A 23,657-nucleotide genomic window follows, 5' to 3' on the forward strand; every position below is an offset into this window, starting at 1 on the left:
CCACTTTTATTGTGAAAGGAACCGGGCGGAAGTTCTGTTTGGGCAGTTTGTTCGTGAGCTAACGTTAGCTCGTGTCAACACAGGCCATTTCCTCGCGGACGTTAATGGGAAACACAACACAGTCAGCTGAGTCTATTTCTCCACATCTGGCCATAACTCGGGTTAAATTCTTAAATCACCAGCTGTTGTATTTCGCGGGGTTTTCGCTGTGAGCTAACGGTTAGCCGCGTTAGCCTGGCGCGTGTCGCGGACGAAGGTAAGACTACGTAACGTTAGCTTAGCCACCTAGCTTCAGTTGTGTACCTGCACAGGTTGCTGCTGTTTGTTGTTATTTATTCTAATAACAACTGTGGAAGCAGGTTAGTAACGTCCAGGAGGTGTTAAACTCAAGAGAGCGGAGAGGTTTAGTTAGTTAAACTTCAGCTTATCTGCTCTTTAGAATAAATAACAAGAGTTGGGAGGTTTTATTTTTATTTTTATTTGAGAGGAGGTTGACATTCATACATTATCTTTGGTTTTATTACTATTATTGTCACATAGAGCAACTGAATCAGAGCTACATGTGACTCTTAATGAGTCTGTAATGTTTATTATCAAACTTTAACTTTAACTACAGGAGACTAAACTTTACACAACTGTTAAAACAATAAACGAAGGTCACTGCACAACCTTTTATTGAATTATCACCCAGCCGTACTCATTTAAAAGCAGGTAAAGAGGAAATATTACAACTTGTTTCTTATTGTGAATCAGTAAGTTATTAGACAGGTGTACTCCGTTACAGAGTTAAGATTAATTAATTCATGCACTCAGAAACCTCTGCTTTCTTTTAAAGGTTGACGAAATGTCACGACCACGGTCCAGATCACCACGTTATAGGTAAATACACGGCCAGGATTTCAAGGTTATATTCCTATCTGTGTGACTTTACAGTCACCTGCTTTGATTTTTGTTTATTAACAGTGTGAAACGTTTCCTTTTTCAGGAGGTTTCCGTGGGAGGAACCTGACTTTGATCCTTATAAAGTCCTTGCAGAACTGGACGGGGATCAGTTGGACAGGAGCCACCGGCCCAGAGAAGATCCAGAAGAACACTTGGACTACTTCAGGGAAGATATGTACCCGGAAGCCCAGAGGAGATCCTCTCCTTTCGCAGACGACCGCCACTTTGTGCATCAGCGGCACCCGAACCAGGAGGAGTTTTACCGCAGGAGGCCGTCGCCGCAACGCGACGCGATGGGATATGACGACCGAAGACTTACCCCGCTGCGTGACGGAGGAGTGGACGGAGATAGACGCAGAGGAGGGTTTAGAGAACACTTCCAGAGTTTTGAAAACAGGGGGAGGTCGCCCCACACGCCTCCGATGGTGAAGAGGGAAAGATTGCCGCCGACGCCGAGGTCTCACGCCGACCACCAACAGAGAGAGCCGGAGATGGGCTGGAGGAGAGAGGAGCAGGGTAGAGGTCGAGGGAGGTTCAGAGACCTCAGTCCCAGTGTGAGGTCAGACGACCAAAGAGGGGGAGCAGGTAGGGAGAGAGGGAGGAGGAACACGCAGGGTCCTAACAGAGACAGACGAAGAGAGGAGTCACATCAAGAGAGGAACCCCTCCTTTAAAAGGCAAAGAAGAGAAATGGATGACGGCAATCACCTTGGGTAAATTTAAAGCACAAAGCTTTGCAGCACTATCGCAGGGAAAAAAGAAAACGAAGAGGATTCTCATCTTCCTCACTGTCATCATGCTTCATTTTCTATAATCTAAAATACTAGTTTAACAAATACTGCATGGCTTAACGTTTTCTCGCTGTGCAACTTCTTTTGATGCTTAAAAATTTCTGCATGTCTTCTAAAGAATATACTCTGATTGTTAATGCAAAGTTTTAATGGCAACATTTGTTTTATACATTAATGTTAAAGTGGTAAAATAGGGTGAATCAGATGTTTGATATAGCCTGTTACACAAGTCCAACCCAAAGCTAATGTCAGGTGTAACTTTAAAACCACGTGTAAAGATGTGATAGTCCCATGAATAATTGTTGAACCATGTCACCTCCTCTTATGCTGTCACAGGTACAGGAATGAGGAGGACTTTGGGGAGCAACGTTACTCAGTGGACACACCCAGAGATGGGTTTGGAGGAGACAGTCAGGGGAGCCTCTCCCGTGGAGAGATTCGGCATTCGGGACCACTTGTCATTGAACACGATCATGGCATCACACACGGCAGAGAACCGTCACGATGGGAACAATCTGACAGTCGTGGAGATCTTGACCCTGACTTTGATCGTCAGAGGGCTCCCCGTCCAACGCGCTCCTCTCAAGAGCGTTTCAGGACGTCAGAAAGCCGGTTGGATGATCGGGAAGATTCAAGAGGACGCCATTTTCAAGATAACTGGAGAGACTCCAACTATCATGAGACAAGGAGGAGCCCAACGCCACAAGATAGACCAAACCCCGTGAGATATGGTAATCGAGATGGTCCCATGAACCACAGGGGCAGGGGCGGTTCTCGCCCAGCGAGAGGGGGGTTCAGTCGCGGCCAGGGTGGAAGAACTGGACCGCAGAGGAATCAACAACACTTACAGCAAACCTCGCAGGGATACCAAGATAATCCTCATGAAGAGCAAAGATTGGGGTACCGACCCTTCAGGGAAGATTGTTACGAGGATCCCGTCAAAGTGACGGCTGATTGGTCAGAAGAAACCCGACCACAACAGTGGAAACATGACAGGACTGGAAGTCTGGACCGACACCTACCGAAGATTGACTTGGACCCTAAAATGCCCCGTCAAAGGGTGCGCGGATGGAGTGAACAGAAACCCAATAACATGGCAGTGGTAACGGAGGAAACGCTAACCATCAAAGTGGACATGAGCCGACCCGTAAACCAAAACAGGTAGAGTATGTTTGAATCAAATTATCAAAGGTGAGAGGTGAAAGTTCACACTTCTCTTTCTGAAGCTCATGTTGACTCTTCATCACAAGACACAACTTACATTTTCTTTAACTGGATTTTGCAGCAGTTTGAAAAACGCTGCCAGAATTCTGTACGGCTGCGTATAACGTCTTCCCTCGTGGATCCTGTGAGGCACTGCTGGTACAGGATACCTGGCAGAGAAGTTCCTCCAGGTGACAATACATTCTCATCCAAAGGTGAAGTTGGCCTTGCATGAAAACTTGTGGATTGACACCAGGAAGAGACACATGCTGCTTTACTACTTTTACTAAAGAAGCCCGGGAAAGTCAGTTCTAAAGAAAGAGAGAGAAAGAAGAGCAATGTGGCTGTCTTTGGGTAAGTGACCTATTAAAAACAAGGTGGCATCTCTCTTTATGATGATGATTACAGGAAGACGAGACACTCAACAGCTGAAAGAATTAACTGGAGTGAGTGAACAACTCTCACATTGCCTTTGTGCTGATGCACTGATGACGAAGCATCTGGTCTTCACTCCCAAAGGAAAACACAGGAGAGCAAATCACCTCCAAAAGCAGACGACTGCCTGAAGCGACGGTTTGACTTCCTGCTCTGTTTGAGGATGTTACTGAGGACCATTTGGACATATTAAAGTCAATAAAGGCAACACTGGACCACCCACATTGATTGTTGGCAGAAGAGTAATGAGTACGTTTCCATCCCTCAGCAAGCCGAGAGGCAGATGGTGAGGACGACATATGAGAGGTGGCTCAGGGAGGATTCAGTCAAAGGCCAGCAGACGTAACCTCGTGTTCAGCACTGCCCATCCAGTGTGTCTGTGTGTTTCACAGGGATCACAGAAGAAGCAAGAGTTTGAATAAAAGCTGACGAGTGAAGAGGAGTGTGCTGTGGAAGGGCGTTATTGCATTATTATTATTACCATTATGCAACATTTTATGGAGCCAATTGGACTTAAAATTGAAACCTGTCCTCATTTGACTGCCGACAGAAGGACGTGTGATCACAATTATACAAAGCTCTCATTTTTCTGATGCTCATTTTGTATTTTACCTTCTCCTTCTTCATGCAACGCACGTGTCTCTGGGTGAGCTGGTTTCCACAACTGGCATTTATGATTATCTGCATCACTTGAAGAAGCTTCAGTTGCTGTTTTGTGAAGCTGTGAAGTTTAAAGGAAAGATAAACTGGCTGAAACGGAGAGAGGAAATGTCTGTTCGCAGCTCTTGTTTCAGGGAGGAAGTCAAACAGCGTTGCCAGTGCTCTGGGAAAACAAAGATATGCACGCTTTCGGCCATTAACGTCACTCGCCTTGTCACAAAACAGTATCACTGTTTGTCTTCAGCTTTGTCTTCAGATTGCCAGAGAGAAGAATCACAGAAAAGAAAATCACCAGAAGTGTGACGAAAGGGAAAATGTTTTTAAATCTTTCAACAACATAAATCAAGATGTTTGACAGGAGTTGTTGGTCCACACGGTGTGGAGAAGTGAACACAAACATCCAAACCCTGGTAAAATAAATGTTCTGGCACAATTTGTGCCCTTTTTTAAAAAGATAAACCTTTAATTGGCCAAATACTGAAATCTGTCTGTCTGGGTTTATTTAATCACAAACATATTGTGCGAAGAGGATTCAAAGCGTGTTCACTGTACAAAGGCTGAGACGTATCCAAGGTCACACGGACACAAACAACTTGGGAGTTTTTGTTCAGCTTGCTGATTTTATTGTAGAATAAAACCTGTGAAATCAAAGTTAGCTGGTTAAGAAGATGAACCTGGCAGACGCAACCATGTTTTACTCATTGAACATGAATTGTGTTTAAAGACGGATGAACATCACTGCAGCTAAAAGGAGAAGAACATTAGCATCAAGCCAGAAAGATGGAGAAATTAAAGCCGTGAACATAAACAGTCAGAGCTGGAAAATGGAGGGAGTTGAAGCGTCATCAGAACCGTTTACACAAGAAAGTGAAAGAGTAAAAGTCCTCAATCTGGAAAAGAAGAAACATGAACATCAGTGCTGCTGAAGGAGAAAATAAAGCTGTCAACAATGTCACCATCAAACAGAAAAAAGGGACATTAAAGTCATAATTATCCATTCTGACCAACGGAGAAATGAAAGCGTCATCATGAACAACGATATCCTGTGTCGAAGCTAAGCGGCTCCCAAAGTTAAAGGATGATCAGTGAAATCATGGAGGAGCTGTGGGTTTGAACAAAGAGCCATCACTGATGAAGAGCGGCCAAAGTGGGCTATGAAAGTATCATCGTACAGTCTGACTGAAAGGAACAATATAACGGATCAAACAAGAAAAGAAGTGTGAACTTTCACCCCACATTTAACTCACCTGTCTATTAAAAGGAGGGGTATCTTGGTTTCCTCTGGCTTTCATTTCTAAGCCTTTTTATAAATATCCACAAACAGATTATGAATTCGTACGATTCTGTGTGACTCAGGGTGAATCCCCCCCACGTAATCCCCCTCTTTAGTCTACGTATAGGCTGTAAATTATTATAAACACTGTCAGTTGTGGAACTCATGTAAGGTAAGTCCGTTGGGTATGGTAAAGATGTTGCTTTTATTATCTTTTTTTACTTTAATAGTTCAGAAATATTCTGTCTTTCAGGACTTTAAATTATTTATCCACAGTAATTATTGACTTTTAAAAGAGTTCATATGTCCACAATACACAGAGCGAGTTAGTGCAACTCTCAGCCTTCATCATTCCTCATCACAGCAGTTTATAAACGTCACTAATCTTATTACTTAATTCAAGTAAGCACTCGCTTTATGTCTGTGCTGGTTTCATTCTTCCTCTCTCTCCTCCTCTGCAGCTCGCTGTGTTACTCCTCAGACCGGCAGCTCTCTTTAGACCTCGTCAATGTGGGTCGCCAACGTCTGGACTTCCTGCCCATGCTGGAGCACTCTGGGACGTATCGGGAGACCGCCATGCACACTGGGACTTTTGCCCAGGAGATCATCACGCTGGTCCACCAGGTCAAAGGTTTGTTATGTGTTTCATACTGAATCCAGATGTTTTGATGCCTAATTTGGACACTGAAACATACAAGAGGAAAGTAAAACAAACATATTAATTTGTATTATATTAGTTTTGGCACCAACACATCTAAAAATAAAGTAAAGCTGTACTCTTTTCTGAACTCAATTCAGATTCAAGACCTCTCATAAACGTTTTACTGGTCCACAAATCCATTCTTTACTCAGTTTATGGTGCCTACAGTCTAAAGTCTACATCCAAGTAACATTACAGTCCTTTCCCCAGTTTCTAGCTTTAAAATAGCTCGTACACTAAACTCCCCCGGGGCTCGAGAGGAAGGACAAAGCAAGGACAAGAGCAGCTCTTTCCTGCAGCTCTTAAGTGATTTGCCAAATTGAATGAAGTTGTCATAGTCTGTCTGATCAGTATATTATCTAATGGACACAGTTAGCATGTGCTAACACGGCTCCACTGCCTGATTGAGTTACACTGAAGCCTTATTGTCCACCTTGTGTTTCCTGGCTCCTTTTTGGATTGTGATTAAACCACAAAGTACTTGACATATTTAAGTCCTTTTTAAAGTGTTTCTTGTTTACATTTACAGATCAGTATTTCAGAGATGATGGGGTCACCCTGAACGAGCGTTTCTCAGCTCCCCAAAAAGGCGGCTACTCTGAAGAGGAGACCGAGGAGCTGACGTTGGATGAGAGGTTCAGTTTAACCCGGTGAGTCCCGTGATGAGTGTGATCTGTTTCCATAAAACGTACCTCCTAAGCAGTTACCTTAACAGGTTGACATTGTGCACTGTAACATGGGCAGCAGTGACTAAGAGAGAGAAAAATAGATGGTAGTTGGTGCAGTAGAGGAAATGCACCCTGGGATAAACAGTTTTAATCATTTAAGAGTCTTAAAGTTTCTGAATAAGTGAATTCACACACAAGAAATAAGACAATAAGAGAGACAGAAAAACAAGGAAAACCGCTGCCGGCCATAAATCTGTTATAGAAGATCAGTGAGGACAGTGAAACCCAGAAGATATTCCCGTAGGTGACCCATGCATCGGGAGCAGCTGACAGGATCAGATAGAGAACTAAACAGATGGAGCACGACTGAACATGATCGGGGACAAGGGATCTATATGTGGGTGTATTGAGAAGTCCGGGGGAAGGACAGTAGAAGATGTTTAAGACATCACATTAAGGCTCCGGTCGTGAGGTCCAAACTATGCACTCATGATACTGTAACTTTTTATACTTCTAATTCCATTTTAAATGTTTTAAACTTATCTTAAGGCATTGTTTGCTATAAATAAAGTGATGATTTGCTCCTTTTTGTTTTTCCTTCGTCTCTCCAGAGGCTTCAGCTTGAACATGAGCTCACTGCTTGACGACGACGAGCCTCTGTTCTCCAGACTGGGACCTCTGGTAAATAAACTCTGATACTAACCTGACATCCTGTAATGACGGAGGGAGAAATGTTATTGATTATATTGGTGATGTGTGATGACACAGCCGGTGCGAGGCCCGGGCGACCTGAGGCACGACCTGGAGAGGAGGAGACAGGAGAAGCTGGAGGGGGTTAAAGTCACAATATCAGGGAACAGTATGTCACAGCGCCCCCTGGGGCCAGTCAGGTGAGATTAAACTTCATCTTCCTTACTGTTGTTTCCACCAAACATTAAACTAAATTTATTGATAACATCTTAATCTCTGACTAGAACTGAGTTAATCCGCTGCAGAAGAAGCTTGGTGGAGTGGTGCTGTTATGAATTATTCTCTCTAGCGTTCGTTAACTAGAACGTTCTGCAACCCGTGTTCATGTTTCTGTCAGCGAGCTGAGTCTGGAGTACAGCGACAAGGACGAAATGGCTCCGATGGAGGACGAGGGATTCTCCAACTGGCCGGAGGAGCAGAGCCGGAGGCGGGAAGGCAACATGGTGAGTGTTAGTCATGTTTCAGTGGCGTTTGACCTGCGACCTTTCAGTCTTTAACCTGTCTGTCCTCCTTTTGAAGGGACCACGGAGAGGACCCTCCTACAGGCCGAACACCGGCCCCCAACGCAGGAACTATCGCTTCAACAACCGGCTCGGACCAGTGAGGCGACAGAACAACCGTAACAACCCTCCAGGTAACTTCACACCCTCTGCACAACCTCACTCAACCTCAGTGTGACCTCTCGTTGTGTAACAGCCCTGCTGCTCTTTCCCCCCCCAGCAGCGTCACGTTGAGTCTTTAAGGTCGGCTGGGTAGTGGAATATATTCCCTTTGACCCGCTCACCCGTTACTGTTTTAAGGAGGTTTCCTAATCATACCTGAGCTGCTTCCAATCCCATCTTCCCGCCTTCTCTCGCTCCATTCACACCGGTCAAATCCTCTTTTACTGTTTCTACACTGACACATTTCTCTGACCTTCCTTCGTAGGTCCGAGCTGGTGACGGGACACCGGAGGAGAGGTTGTCCCCGTTTGGATGCTGTTGGTTTGTTGAAGACTTTTATACTGCTTGTAAAAACCAGCCGATTGTAAGGAAGTATTTTCTACTTTTCTGTGGCCGGTTTGATTTCGGTCAACAGCACAATGCTGGCGTCAGACTGATGAATTCAACTGAATGTGAAACGATCTGTAACTTCTGTCTACACCTGTCCTTCCATCTTTTCTTTCTTTGTGTCTTTCTGTTATTGATTGTCTGTATTTCTCCGTTCACATGTGTAATGTTGATTTAAAACATTTTAATCCAACAGTCGCCATTTATCTGGATAATGTCGGTTTGAGCGTCTACGGCTGTATCGTTAAGAGATCTCATTTAAACAGAGATATTAAATGTGAAACTAATAAAATTCACTCAGCTTTTTTTCCTGTCATCAGGTCGTTGTTTAGCTGCTATATTGATGATCTAGTTATGTTAATGAACATAGAAGTCGACTCATATTAATTTCAATTAAATTTTATCTGTATATGTTTCAGTGTCGCTCTCCACCAGCCTTTCTGTCAGTCACATATCTCGGTGCTGCTGAACTAATAAAACATTTGTCTTTTTGATTTTGTCCGGGCGTCATTTGTGTGTCAAAGTCAACCATGTTGCTTTATTGGGAGTGAATCTGGGTTAACAGTGACATAAATCTATACTTTCCTTACTGTAACAGGTCAAAATGTCTGCTGGTAAAATGCCAGATTCTGCCAAAATGTGCATCCACGTACACTTCATCGTACAACTGAGAGTTTAAAGCGTCACCGTCGCTGTTACACGATATTTTTTAATCAAAATGAACAAAATAAAAAGCTGTATGAAACCAGTTTGATAAAACAATCTTAGAACAAGGTTTGCTTGTTTCTTCCTGAGCTGAGAGGTTTAATTATGGAGTTTTCAGTCACATGATATAAGGTGGTCATATATTCATGAAAGGGCGTTGAGGTAAATATCAAAACAAAACTTTAAAACCACAAAGAAAAAACATAAATCGAGTTTCAATGAAGTTCAATTGGTCAACTGTGTGATTAATACGCTCGAGGATTGGACATCAGGTCACATGATAACTTAAGTTTCTCTGTAACAACCACAAGATGTGACTGAAAGCTGCAGAAGAATCTCTTTTAAAGGTTCAGTGAGGAGTTTCTTTGTCAAGCTGGCATTTGTAAGATTAAAAATGAGCTTTCGGTTGTTTTTCTAGTGCTTGTAGCAACTTCAAAATAAGAGCATAGATCACAAAACATATTTATAGGACCAGTGTGAAGGATTGCAACTTATTTGCTTCCAATGAGAGGAAGAAACTACAGTGGACACAAAACAAAACCCTCAATCTACTGCAGAAACACGGCGACCTGCGAGTTAGAGGCTATATTAAAGAAATAAGTCAGTTTTATAACTCAAATATATTGAAATGAATGTTTATTTCAAACCATCGGTGAAAATACACAATAAAAAAAGACATTTCAACACGGACACATTTAGTTTTCTATCAGAGGATTCTTTGTGTTTGCTGCTCAGTTATGTCAACAGTGACAACAGGAAACATTTACTGACACCTAAAACTCTTTAACAGCTCATTAAAGTAAAACACATAAAGACCAAACTCAATGGTACAGCAGCTCGTGTTTTACTGTGGACAAACGTCATAGCAGCGTTTACTGATGAGGTAGCAGCCCGGAGTTTCAACCCCCCCATCCCCGTACTGTCAGTGTATCTGCAGACATTCACACTTTGGTTGAGAGCTGCTGGTACGAAGGCACACAGAGAAAACAAACTGTATTTTTAATCATCCTTGTAACTGCACTGAAACTGAAACAGACAGATTTCACCTCTTTTTTAGGACCAACGTCAAAAATGTAAAGTTTTCCAGTCTTGAAACGTCAAGAATGAGAGATTATCTTAATAAATGTTCACATTGGGTAATTGGTTTTAAGGTAAAGATGAACATTAATCCATTTAATCCATCATTAAGGAATTCATTTTTCCATTTTTGTTCATTATTAGTTCAATATTTCAAAATTTGACTGAAATATATTTTTTTAAATCATCCAAAATTGTGATTTCGTTTGTAAACTGTAAATTCATAAGAGTTTAAAGTTTGTATATCACTGCTGTGCTGTGAAAAAACATGTATTTTCTCAACCCATTAACCCGATTATATATATAATATATATATATTTAACGTCAGGAACACACACACATACACAGAAATCTGAATTCATTCCTCTGTGATGGATGAGAAGAAGCTGACAGCCACTCTCGTATCACTGACACTGAGATGATAATCAGAGTTTGTAGCACCGACGGTTTCACTGCAGTTAGAAAATGTTTCTTTGAAGTAAAAAAAGCATCCGGAGATAAAGAGACACAGAACGTGGAGAGAACTGATCTCACAGCTTTAAGTCCCATCAGCAGCCAGCAGCATGTTCCAGTAACCGGGAGTCATCCTCAGCAGCCAGACAGGTCATCTTCATCATCCACTGAGGAGGCTGCAGCTCCTCCTCCTGCAGGGGGGGGGGCCCTGGACTGTCCACCCAGGGCTTGGGAGACCCTGTAGCACCCAGAGGACGCCTGATGTGTTCCCATAGAAGATGAGGAAGAGGAAGAGGAAGAGGAAGTGAGTCTGCTCGGGGAGTCAGAGGTGAGAGTTGCAGGGTAACGGTCGGAACGCCACCTCCATGTTCTCCTCCATGATGATGTCAAAGCGGCACATTAAAGGCCTGACGGAGAGAAGGATGAAGAACAGTTAGTCTACAGCTAGTTGTGATGCCTTCACTGACCCCTGTGGTACAGCTTCAGCAACCCGCAGGCACTGATACACTCACTGGTACTCTCATATATGAGACAATGTGTTGCTCCCATCCTATTAGTGTAGAAGTGTGACGGACAGAGTTCGTTGTGGTCTGTGTCGTCTAAATGTTGGTACATTGGGACCCTCAGAGTGGACTATACTACAGGAACTGATCTGATCTCCTGCTGGAGGCTGATGGGTGTTGTTGGACGGATTGTTTCTAATGCTCTTTATTCTCTTTAGAAGAATTAGATAGATAGATAGATAGATCTTTAGATTTTTAACCTCAACGGGACCTTTCCTGGTTAAATAAAAATACATTTCTTTCCCTTGTGTGGCTGCAAACTGATAGTTATTGATTGTTGATCCCAACAGCAACATGAAGGAGTCTTTGGCTTCAGGAAACTGTGATTTAAATGTTTTTAGACATAAAACACTTCTTAAAACCCATTTTTATAGACTTGTCTTCATGTGCTGTCGTCTTTACTTTATTCTATTTGATTTGTTTATTTATCTTTTGTTTTATTGTCATGTCTTTTTATTTCTTTGGTGCACTGCATTGTATTTAAACTTGTAAAATAAAACCAGCATCAGCTAAACGTGACTGAGCTCTGGGTTCAGGACTTAGATCTGGGTTCAGGACCGAGCTCTGGGTTCAGGACCGAGCTCTGGGTTCAGGACCGAGCTCTGGGTTCAGGACCGAGCTCTGGGTTCAGGACCGAGATCTGGGTTCAGGACCGAGATCTGGGTTCAGGACCGAGCTCTGGGTTCAGGACCGAGCTCTGGGTTCAGGACCGAGCTCTGGGTTCAGGACTGACCTCTCGGGGCGATCCAGCGGAGTGAAGCGTATCCTCAGCAGTCTGATTTTGTAACGAGGTCCGATCACGTTGCCGGTGCTGATGCGGAGAGAGATCTTCTGGACTTGCTGCAGATCCTCGTCGAACTGGGCCAGCAGCCGGGTGGAGGTGTACTGCTCGAACCGGAGGAGCTTACTGGGAGCAAAGAGGAGGAGAATTAAAGTCAGGTGGTGCTTCAACAGAAGGTCGGAGGTCATTGAAGTGGATACCACTGCAGAACAGGTAGCCAACATCTTCTTATTGTCAAATAAAATCAAGAAGGCCTCATGACCCCCCCGTGAAGCTCTGGCGACCCCTAGCGAGGGTCCCGACCCCCTGGTTGGGAACCACTGTTCTAACTGAAGGCTCACAGGGGAAACTGGTGTTCCAGGTGATCTCCTGACAGACTTACTGGTCTATCCGGGCCTCTGTGAAGTTTCTGCCACTGTGCAGCCGGATGTAGACGACCCCCCAGCGGAGGTACTGGTTCCAGGTCACCATGTCCACTCTGTAGCTCAGCTCTGCCACACACAGGACACAAACAGTATTACAGTCTACTGTCTAAATGTTTGAACTGTGTATCTGATATGTAAGTTTCCTTTGGTTTAAATGTATTTATTGCTTTAGTTTCTGATTATTTGCTGTTCTAAATAGTTTCAATAGAGTTATTTCATCATTGGTAGGCTTACAAAGTAAATAAATATGTCTGTATTGATCCTTTGTTATCTTTAAGACAAACCAGTTTAAACTCTTATTAAATAAAGCTCTTCTGTCCTAACAGACACCCCACTGGGTGAAACCAGACTATCCTGAAACTAAATATTATCCAGTAAGTAAAAGTACTAATACCACACTGTAGGAATACTCCATTACAAGCATTAAAATGTTACTAAGACATGCACTGGTGAACTTCTGTCTCCCCTTGTGGCAGTGAGAGTAATTAAAGGCTTTATGTTCTATGTTAACTATGTTTGCATAAGAAGAATTATTTTATAGAGAATCATGGAGCCATAAAATGTTTATTTTTGCACAAAAGAAGGAAAATAGTTGGAAGATATTTTGCTGTGAATCTATAAGTGAGTGTGTGTTTGACTCACTCCTGTAGGGCAGCGTGGCCGTGGTGCTGAAGAAGACTTTAGTCTCTCCGAGCTTCAGCAGAGTGTCCCTCCACTGGCTGACATCGTAACCTGCAGGTGAGACCGCACAGGTGATCAGACCTCCATCAAACCTCCATCAGAGCTCTAAAGGCTGCTCAGCACTCAGTGACCACGAGGACATTTCAACACCTACCGAGCACAGGACAGGAAGCGGGTTTAAAGGCCTCACACTGGAGGCACCGCCCATCGAGGAAGTCGCTGTAGGACGAGCAGGGGTAACCTGTGAGGCTGCAGGTTCTGTTCAGAGCGCACAGGAACAGGAACACCGAGCGCTGGTGGTCACACACAAAATAAGATTTACCTGTAGGAGGAGGAGACAATACTGCAGTGAGCGTGTGTGTTAATGAGTGTGTGTGTGTGTGTGTGTGTGAGTGTGTGTGTGTGTGTGTGTGTGTTTACCTGCAAAGATGGTTTTGGGACATCCTGGTTGATCTGCTCCTCCGTTAGCATAGAAGTCAATATGACCATGAGCTCCTCTCAGTCCAAATGCTGCACATGAAGAAATAAAGAGTGTGTAAACTGACCACTGACTCATGTTTAATCATATATTACATAATAAAATGTCTCTTTAAACATTCATTTTTTATGGTTTATGCCAAACTTGAGTCCTGAACCTGCTGACTACATTCACTATATTCATTTCACAGCTTTAGTTACAGAAAATGAAGCATTTTGAAAACCCCCTAACACAAACCTCTGTGTTTAGTTATTATCAGTAATTGTAATTTAGATGCTCACAGTTCATGTCGGTGTGAAGTACGTCCACAAACATGGCGTCCGAGGGGTCCAGTCTCTCCTCTGGTGTGGCGCTGGTGAACATCGGCCCTGCTGGGTCCAGACCTGGAAGGGGGACAGAAGCTTTTTTCAAACCTGAAACAGATTTTTTTGGTACTTTTTAAGCATTTTATAAGCTGTGTTTCGTGTGTTTTACCTGTGATGCGTCCGATCTTCCCCTTCAGGTTTGCTCCTACAAATCCAGCCAGGTGAGCTCCCAGACTGACGCCGATGAGGTGAACTGAGCTCAGAGAGGCTCCTTCCTCCTGCAGACACATTCAAAACTCACCGTTACATTCAAGGTGCACGTTTTTGTTCTCTCTCTTTTTTTATTTGTCATTTTAGCTCTCAGCTAACTGTTCATGCATGGAATAATGTGAGATTAAAGACACTCTGTGGACTGTCATTGCCATTGTCCTCTGTGTATTGTAGGTATTCTGATTCCAGTATTTCTAAGACTTTAAATATTTAACTCCAGATACTTAATTTGAACTACTACTTCAAAAAAAAAAGTACTTTCTCCAGTAGGATTTGAGTCCTGGCAGGGTGGAGAAACAGCATTAAGACCTTTTTATGTTAAGAAATACAGAAAATATAATTGAACACTTAAGTAAATGAATACATTGAGAAAAATCCATTGGAGAAAGTTCAACTTGTGAAAATATCACATAATGTATTAACTGTGTGTAGCTTTTGTTTAAGATGTCTTCTACTAACTAAATTGATGCGATGGGTAAAGATCTGGGCCCTTTGCAGCCTCAATTAAACAATTTTGTTGGAGAAACCCTGAACTCAACTTGCAAAGAGGTCAAGTAGACTATGTCAGAGTTTGTTTTAGGTTTAGTCCATTTGAAGCTGCATTAATTGCTTTTTTTGTCAACTCCACAACAACCTTCCAACCAGGAACAAAGGAATTGCATATTTCCACATCCAGCCAACACAGAGCAACAACAGGGGGGCCATCTTGGTGTCCAACTGATGAATATAAGTCCCATATTCCCATAGTCTCCTTTCAGCTCTGTTTTTGGTCTCCACCAACTCCTGAGAAAAATATCTGGTTCTTTAGCTGCTGGATGCCCCCCGATCCTGTGCTGCTGCTGGAAACACTGAGACTGAGCCAAACAGTAAATGTCCTGAAAAAAACAAAACTAGGGGCTAAAAGAGGATAAAAAGGTTGGTGATCTCACCTGCATAGTCATGATAAAGCCGGTCAGGTTCTGAGCCGCTTCCCTCGTGTAGGTCACGGCGGTGAAGTAGTTGAGGTTGGCCGCCCCCTTGTTCCAGTCCACCACGATGATGTTCATGTCCTCCTGCTCGGCCAGCAGGTGGACTATGTGGTTTATCCAGATGGGGGGCGCTCCGGTGGGCCGGTAGCCGTGGATGACGAAGGCGGTGGGGCGGGCGAGGTTGAAGAGCGGCTGAGAGGACAGGTAGTGGTGGTTGAGCTCGCGGCCGCAGTCGAGGTTGGAGCGGGTGTAGAGCAGCAGCCGGACGTACAGGCTGGTTCCCATGAAGCAGTGGGACAGGTTGAGGTCTGTGAAGTTATCACAGGACTCGCCCTCGCCGCTTTCTTCCTGGCCTGGATGCAACAACACACACAGAAATGGCTGAGAAATTACATTTAGTAAGTCATAAACAACCTAGATCCCACCAGAAGAAAACAAAAGACCAATGCACCATTAGATGTCAACCAAATCATGGGGGTTGACCTTTCTCAGGAACCTGCATTCCTTATACAGGGAGAAGATATAGATACCAAAAAACAGGCATATTTACTCAGGGTGTTGCTGCTGATAGCAAAGAAGATGAAATGTAAAACCACCAACTGTCCAACAGTGGAGGAAGAGGAAGTGGTCACTGGTAATATTACAGTTACAGTGATTGATTAAAGAAGTTAAATGATGTACTTTGATGTGAGACATTAGAACCAACCTTTGCTTTACCTAATTGTAACAAAAGCAGCCAAGCTCTGGACAACAACAGCTGTCCTTCAGAAACACGTTTGTCTTTATCTGAATGTTTGCTGACATGTTTCACCTTCTGACCCTGATCTCTCCCCAGCGCACATTTCATCCTCTGCACAGATTAAAAGTCTAAAGTCTGAGTTAAAGGTTCACACTGTCTGACTGGAAATGCTGGGATCAATTCTGCGTCTGGTAAGTGACGCTGAGTGTAAACTGGACCTCTTTAGCTCTGTGAAGATTAAGCGGGCCAGTCAGGGTAACATAGAGTCTCTTTAGCCTATTTAAAGTGTCTTTAGCCTGCATGCACGCTGGAGTATCCAGACTGAAAGCAGGCTGGTGGTTGTTGTTTTCTGTTTTCACCCTTAGCAATTAATCACTACTGACTGTATCTGACCTATCGGTTGGTTAAATATTCACAGAAGACCTCCAACAAGTCTTTCCTGTAGCAGGACACCGTCACCGTCCCAACAAGGACTATAAGGGTAAAAGAAAAGGTCTGTTCAATTAAATGAAGAGAAATAATTCAAATATTCAAGTAGATTTAGTGACAACTGCTGGGTCAATCTAGTTAGTGTTATCCTTTTAGTGGTCAGAGGGTAACAGGCCTCAGCTCTCTGTTTATTACTCTGATTCAGTCACGTAGTGTTCCCGACACAAGTTGCATCTTCAAAGCTACTTCTGTAATCTCACAGATGTCCACAGTCTGCTGTGCTCTTCTTCTGTGGTGGATGGTACTGTATTATAAACTGTTCTATGGTTAAAAAATATATGTTTTGATGTCTTCTCTCCAATATAATGGAACCAGATGGTACTCGACTTGTGGGGCTCAAAGTACTGAAAACAACTCAACAGCAATGTCTTTTTTAGGCTTTAGTCCACCTATTAGATAGGAGAAAGAGGGGATGAGCCACAGTCTGGCCCATGGCCGCTTCAACGAGGACATGGCACACTGGGACACCAGCTCTACCCGGTGAGCTGCCAGGGCGCCACAGCGATGTCTCTTTCTAGAAATCACGACCTGGTCACTCGAGATAATCCACAGAACTTGTTGTGAGCAGTTTCTTGCAGGAACTATTTTCTTTCTATGCACACAGGATGTAAATATTTATGACGTCCTCCGCTGCAAGCTCAGAGATGCACTCCTCCTTTTGTTGTTGTTGTTGTTGTTTTGTTGTTGCAGTGATTCGTTTGGCAGGTCTAGTAGAAAGAGAAAATAGTCCCTACCTCAAACTGCTCACAACAAAGTGTGTGGATTATGTTGATTAAGCAGGTCGTGATTTCTGGAAAAAGATATTGCTGTTGAGTTTTTAAAATGCATTTGTACTCTTTGGAGAATCATCTGGTTCCATTATATTGGAAACATCTCTACGGCTGATACCTCCAAAACCCAGCAACTCACATCAAAACAATCTAGATGGATAAATCGCTCTACAGGTAAGAGAGGAAATATGTGTTGTTGATTTTAGGCTGAGCTGTCCCTTTAAACATTGTTTTTTTTTCCCCTGGACATTTTATCAGATTCATGGAACAATTAAACAATTCATAGATTATTTAAATATTTTAGAGGCCTGAAGGTAAAATTGTCTTGTTGTTCAACAGGAAACAGATTAAAGTGTGACTGCGTATAAATGTACAGGTGGTAAAAGTACTGATTCAATTTCATATCTTTAAAAAGTACTTAAGTATAAAAGTTAAGGATACTCTCTTGGTTTCTCTGAAGGACATTTCTACCGGCTGTTTCTGTACGAAGCAGAAACTTCAAATAGGGTCGAATCTTCCTCTCTCGTCTGTTCCTTCTTGTTTCTGTCATTTCATCATGTTATGTTAGCCATGTGTGATATGCACCGGCCTTGATGTAGGGAAGTCGTACAATGATGCAAATAATTAGACGTGAGTATAGATATTTGTGTAAAAATAAAGGGATAAAAGTTGAATAAATGAATGCTGATACCTAAAAAAACTTCTTAAGTACAGTAACAAAGTATTTGTACTTCATTACTTTCCACATCTGTATAAATGTGAGGACAAGTCCAAGTTGAAAATTGTTTTTCACTCTAAGTTTTAATGCCCAAAGGTCTGTATCCAAAAAACCTTTTGTACTAACGATTCAACCGAGAGGGTTTTGTGCCAATCAGAGCCGTATTAGAGCCCCAACTGTTGTTATCTAACATTGCCTGTGGGGGAAATGAATGGGTTTTTTATTATTTATTATTATTATTATTATTATTATTATTATTATTAACTCCTCCCACTTAGCAACTCTTCCTCTTTTAGCTAAACGTGCAGTGCGAGGTGGATGGATGATCAATAATTGGTTACCCGAGACATTGTTCTGCAAGTTACAAGTCTTCAAACTCGAGTACCAAGTCCTCAACTTTGAGTTTAACTTGAGCTTTGTACTCTTCACCAGATATAATGCCACGTTAAAAACAGAATGAACGAAACTAAAATATCTTTCTATCTATAACTGGCGCTCGGTAACGTAACGTTGGTACTTCGCGGCTCTCTCCTGCAACTTGATTGGATGCTGTCGGATTGGTTCAAACAAAGTGGATCCGGAGAATTAAGTGTCCAAGTTTTGAACGGATTAAACAAATGAGATATAAGGTGTCAGTTAGTGAGTTTTAAAGGTGCTACACAGAGACACGTTACTGGTTTCCTCTGCTTCCAGTCTGCATGCTAAGCTAAGCTAATTATATCAAACTATTCTTGTAAATAAAGTTTAAACGAGGTCTGAAACCAGGCTACTCTGGTCCATTATTGTAGCCAACCCGGTCTTTTTCTGCAAACATCATATCGTAGTGGGGGGGAATCCACGCTCTGCAATTAACTCACACATCACTGCCCTCAATAGGATCAGGCTGCTATAAAAAAACACCTCATCCCTTCACAACCCACCCCACCCTGAACACAAGAGGGTGGAAGTGGCCCCAATCCAGCCCCAAACACACACACACACACACACACACCAGTAACCTATGTATATATATATGTAAATATACAGTACGTGTGTGTAACCGGCAGACAGAAATAGGCCTTTCCATTTTAAACTTCAAAGACGAGCAGATGGGGGGGGGGGGTTGACTTATCAACTTAATCTGCTCCTTCCTACACTCCTATATTGAGCTGTTTCTGTCTGCAGGCACACACACTTGTATTGTCTGTTTGTGGGTATTTGGAGTGCAGCACAGTTATTATTGCAGGATCAAACCCTCCTCAAGGTACAGACAGCACTGGGAGCACATTGGAGCTTTCACAGTCAACTAAAAGTTACTATTTTCTTTGATAAAATAAACAGAAAAGTTGGTGTTTTCTCTTACCGTTGCAGAGCATGAGGAATCCCAGCAGACCCAGGAGTCTGCGGGGCAGCATCCTTCCTCTAACCGCAGGGACGTAGAGGGAATGATCGAGGTACAGAGTCAGACAGACAGAGAGAGAGAAGGAGCTCCAAATGCAAAGTGAACGAGGGAGGGAGTGAACGAGGGAGGGATTGTTGTGAGAGGGAGGGAGGGAGGGAGGAGAGGAGGTGTCTTCACTCACAGTAAGGATCTAGAAGGATGGAGAGGGAAGACCAGTGAGAGAACAGGAAAGGGATTTCACAAAGGGAGGAGAAACGATGTATGAAATGTGAATGAGGTTGATGTATGATGAACCTACAGAGAATTATCAGCTGAATCTGCAGCTCCGCTCAGGGCTTTATAGTGAATTTCAGCTCGTTGTTTGGCTGTTCGGCCCATTACTTTACTGTTATGGTTCACTCTCAGCGCTGTGTTCAGTGGAAAAGCTCTGATAAACTCTGTGACTCTTGCTCTGTGACTGCTGGATGTGTAAATATGCAACTGTTAGTGAACAAGTCCATCATATCTGAAGTGTTGGACTACATTTTGTTGTTAAATTGAAGCACAGATCTGAGTATTGTATTTGATCTTCTAAGTGATTAAGTGTATTTCCTAAAATATTTAATTAAAAGGTCCAGTGTATAACAATTAAGAATGGAAATATATGGAATATAATCCTCATAGGTATGTTTTTATTAGTGTTTAATCACCTGGAAATAAGAATCATTGTGGTTTTTTTTCCTCCGAATGAGCTGTTTTTATCTACAGAGGAAGCGGGTCCTCTTCTACGGAGGCGGCCACAGTAATTTGTGCATATTTTGAGATGATCTACATTATCTGCAAACTGAGTCCCAGGCTGGCCTCTCTCTGTGCCTTTAAGTAGTGAAACTCAGCTCCTGTTCGGCCTTTCAACCATTGATTGTGTGGTTTCAATGCACACTCTTACATTACTGACTCTGTTTTCAGAGTCTCTGGATGTTAAATTACATGTGTTCATGTTGAATTGAGTGAGTACAGGGCAGGATGGGCTGGGCGCAGTGTGGTCAGAGGCTGTAGAGCTATTAATAACCACGACTGGTGTGGCTCCAAGTTTTGATGGCACAGATTTACCCACAATCATACTTCAGCCTCACTAATCAGTCATGAGGAGTAGTAGAGCTGAGGGCCACCTACCAGGGTTTTATATCTGGTTTATATTTTTACCCTCCAGTCTCCACAAACTCCCTGTCAGAAACATGAGGGGTAAAAACTAAAATATAGTGTCTAAAGAAACACAGTGAGGAAGTACACAAGCATAACTCCACCTCATTCTTTTACTTACACATATTATAAAAGATATACACATCCTCCAGTGGAGACTTTTCTGCCCTTTTAATAACTTATCTCAATCCAGAATCAAACAGGAGGTTCTCAATGTGTCTTTAAGTTACTGAAAATAATTTACCTTTTAACCATCATTGTTGTTTGGATCCAGTTCTTCAATGGGCGCACAAATCAGAAAAAAAAACCTTCCAGTCTCCTAAAATATAACGTTTTTTACAGAATACAAACTTAAATTATATAAAGATTAAGTGAAACCGGATGTTACGTATCTTAAAATCTCAGTAACTAACAGGTTGTACCTTGTTTGTTTAATCTGTATCAAAACCAAAGTGTAAAAACGACGAGAAGCTGCGTTGTTTCCGGGGATTTATGCGTCCGGATTAATGAGAGATTAAAGCTCCACCACCCCAGCTATTTGTAAAGATGATGATTACGTGTCTTTATGCCTCCTGCTGGTCAAAAATAAGTTACTTCCAAAGCCTCCACTGGTTGCATCTATTTTTATTGAAACTAGATTGAACACCCGCCACATGTATTTTTATCAAAAGTAGTGTTACATGCTAATGCAGTTTAAAGAGAGGGTTTATAAACTAACATCTATAAACAATAAAAGAAGACATCCTGTCATAGAGTTGCAGTATTTAAGTCTGTGCAAGTGTGTTTGTACATTGAATACAATGAAAGGAAACCAAATCTGTGTGCAAACTGAGGGGAGCTCTAAGATACTGCAGGTTTTCGTGGTGCTCTCTGTGTGTTTTAGGGGGTCTCTGCAGACCGGGGCTGAACAGGGATCTGCAGGTGAGGAGCCAGGCAACAAGATCAGTGTAAGGTCACAATGTCCTGGCCAGTTAAAGAGCTTTGCTTTGAGGTCACGTCCTCTCATCAGTCACCTGACTTGGCAAATAACAGAGGCCAGTGTGGATCGGCTCCAAGGGATTATAAAACCAGCAACGTGTGGTCAGGTCACTGTTTCTTTAGAAATATAATAACCTTTACTCATCCAGAGAAGGTTGACGGACTGCAACGGCTTCACACTTTCAAAAGTTCACTCTTCAACAGTCAGTCATTACACAGGGCAGTGCCTTTAGGACGCAGCTAGTTCTCACCTCGTGTCTTCAATGATTGTAATGAAACAATGCTGTATATTATACATTATTCTGAAATAGGTACTTTCACTGTTGGTACTTCAGGTTTATTTTGATACTAATACTTTTATTAAAGTAAAACTGGACTTTTACTTGTAGTATTTCTCTGTAGTGGGATTTAGGGGCATCTAGCGGTGTAGTTGGAGATTGCAACTCACTCGCTTCACCCTTCCTTTACAAGTGCGAAGGAGAAACAAGGTAGGACAATTTTGTTTGTCGGTTCTGTGCTACAGTAGAAACATTGTGTTGAAACATGGCGGTCTCCAAGGAAGGCGACTCGCAGCGTCTGTAAATAAGGTAACGAAAACAACGATTCTTATTTTCAAGTGATTTAAACACTAATGAAAACATACCTATGAATATTATATTAATGTGTACAGAGTTGAGGTTTGCAACCAGCTGATAACTTCACTGGTTCTTCCTGATTTTATATCTTTGTAAAAAGTAACTTTACATAGAAAGTAAAGGAAAAATAGAAAACTGCACACTTGCATTCAAATGCTCAATCGTTTTGTTTATAGTTGTTCTTTAAAGCCTGATATCAGGATCTGATTTCTTTTTGAAATCAATGAAACGTGGCGGTGGAAACACTACTGTGTGTGTCCACAGGGGGGGCGCCAGAGTCAGCCAGAGAGTTTGCAAAGATACGAGTATATAAGGTAATAAATTTGGGGATATGTGTACGAAATGATCCTATTCCTGCAGTAAAGTGTAAAGCAAACAGTTAACTGTATACTCTAACAGCAGCAGTTGGTTTCAGTTGAACATTATGTTGTTATTGTGCTTGCTGTATGAGGCTAGTGTGTTGCTAATATCAAATTTTTAAGTTTACTGTTAGGCTAAATGTTTTTCTGCCTGCTATAAAGCGCAATGTAAGTAATTTAATCTGTTCTTTTTGTGTGAATCCAGTTTACTTTTTACCTTTTGGTTTAACTTTTAGTCCTGGTATCTGAATTTATTTTCCAGTATTGTTTTCAGGAAAAAAAAACTTCAAAAGCTAACTCCTTTCTTTAACTTTACAGTGTTTTACAGGCAGCAACTGTAAACTATAAAGAAAATTAAACTTTTAATCTGAATGTGGGATTCCAGGTTGAATAAAAATTACATGCCTCAAATCTCTGTAATCATGAATCTGACGGGTTAAATTCAGATCAATTATTTTTAAATGGTTTGGGGTTAGATAGTCACATCGTACTTTGGTGTTGGTGTGATTAAGCTCAGGATAACGATGGTAGAGGAACGTCGATGCGAACCAATAAAATGTATTGCAAAGTGCACGAATGTTATCAGTTTGGTTCAGACAAAGAATAATAATTGGCTTCTGCAGTTGAGTTAGAAAAGGTCAAGAGGGGATGTTCTATTATAGGAGTCTTCAGCTAAAGCTGCTGAGATAATCACAGCTAAACTGTCCAACCTGAACATATTCATGTCTCTGTTTAACTGCAGTATTAGGTAATGATGATGGGATGATCCAACATGAATCCTTTCTCTCTCGCATTGTGTGTTCTCCACAGTGTCTGAACCTGTGGAGAACCATCAAGCCTCTGAGCAGGAAGGTTCATAGGTCAGAGTGCAGGAAGTCGATGATGGATTCTGACTTCTTTAGCACGTTTGTTGTATAATTCGGGTAGATTTGGTACATTCATCGTCCTAGAAAACCTTGAAAATCAGGAAATTTAGACCCCTGGAATTTGATTAATATGTTCCTGGAAATGTTTAATTATATTTTAGTCCCCCACTCAGATCACTTACAGAAACCTAGGTGCATATTATGTTTGAAACTCAACTGTTCTTAGATAAATTCTGTTTGATTTGAACTGTTACTGTTGAGCTGTGGTCAAATTAATGTTACTGTTAAAGGAAAACTTTACACTGTAAAACCAGATAACTCTGAAACTGATTACATCGAAAAGTTTAAGTAAAACTAACTTAATTTT

At 42.2% G+C, this 23,657-nt stretch overlaps 2 protein-coding genes across 2 annotated transcripts; one reads left to right on the plus strand and one right to left on the minus strand.

Moving 5' to 3' along the window:
* The first annotated feature begins 8 nt into the window (after positions 1-8).
* On the plus strand, positions 9-8,962 carry zgc:112982 (uncharacterized protein LOC503771 homolog). The gene is made up of 11 exons (XM_051393391.1): positions 9-256; positions 836-879; positions 986-1,654; positions 2,069-2,893; positions 5,765-5,934; positions 6,533-6,653; positions 7,283-7,352; positions 7,440-7,561; positions 7,759-7,864; positions 7,941-8,055; positions 8,349-8,962. The coding sequence occupies exons 2-11, from the start codon at positions 845-847 to the stop codon at positions 8,360-8,362; spliced, it is 2,247 nt and encodes a 748-aa protein (XP_051249351.1). The 5' UTR covers positions 9-256; positions 836-844; the 3' UTR covers positions 8,363-8,962.
* An 832-nt stretch (positions 8,963-9,794) lies between these two features.
* On the minus strand, positions 9,795-19,372 carry lipib (lipase, member Ib). Its single transcript, XM_051393421.1, has 10 exons — positions 19,235-19,372; positions 15,138-15,529; positions 14,108-14,216; positions 13,915-14,016; positions 13,576-13,665; positions 13,310-13,477; positions 13,117-13,206; positions 12,432-12,540; positions 12,002-12,175; positions 9,795-11,112 (listed from the first exon to the last, which is right to left on the minus strand). Exons 1-10 carry the CDS (start codon positions 19,284-19,286, stop codon positions 11,028-11,030), a joined length of 1,371 nt encoding a protein of 456 aa, XP_051249381.1. The 5' UTR covers positions 19,287-19,372; the 3' UTR covers positions 9,795-11,027.
* Between the last annotated feature and the right edge of the window lie 4,285 nt (positions 19,373-23,657).

This window comes from Dicentrarchus labrax, unplaced genomic scaffold (genome assembly GCF_905237075.1).
Source record: "Dicentrarchus labrax unplaced genomic scaffold, dlabrax2021, whole genome shotgun sequence".
Lineage (NCBI taxonomy): Eukaryota > Metazoa > Chordata > Actinopteri > Moronidae > Dicentrarchus > Dicentrarchus labrax.

Excerpts from the sequence above, each read along its gene's own strand:
- zgc:112982 (XM_051393391.1), top strand. The coding sequence starts at position 845 with ATGTCACGACCACGGTCCAGATCACCACGTTATAG. Across the intron at positions 5,935-6,532 it reads GCTGGTCCACCAGGTCAAAG|ATCAGTATTTCAGAGATGAT; the intron begins GTTTGTTATGTG and ends TTACATTTACAG. Across the intron at positions 7,562-7,758 it reads CGCCCCCTGGGGCCAGTCAG|CGAGCTGAGTCTGGAGTACA; the intron begins GTGAGATTAAAC and ends TGTTTCTGTCAG.
- lipib (XM_051393421.1), bottom strand. The coding sequence starts at position 19,286 with ATGCTGCCCCGCAGACTCCTGGGTCTGCTGGGATTCCTCATGCTCTGC. Across the intron at positions 14,217-15,137 it reads GCTTTATCATGACTATGCAG|GAGGAAGGAGCCTCTCTGAG; the intron begins GTGAGATCACCA and ends ATGTGTCTGCAG. Across the intron at positions 13,666-13,914 it reads ACTTCACACCGACATGAACT|CATTTGGACTGAGAGGAGCT; the intron begins GTGAGCATCTAA and ends CTTCATGTGCAG.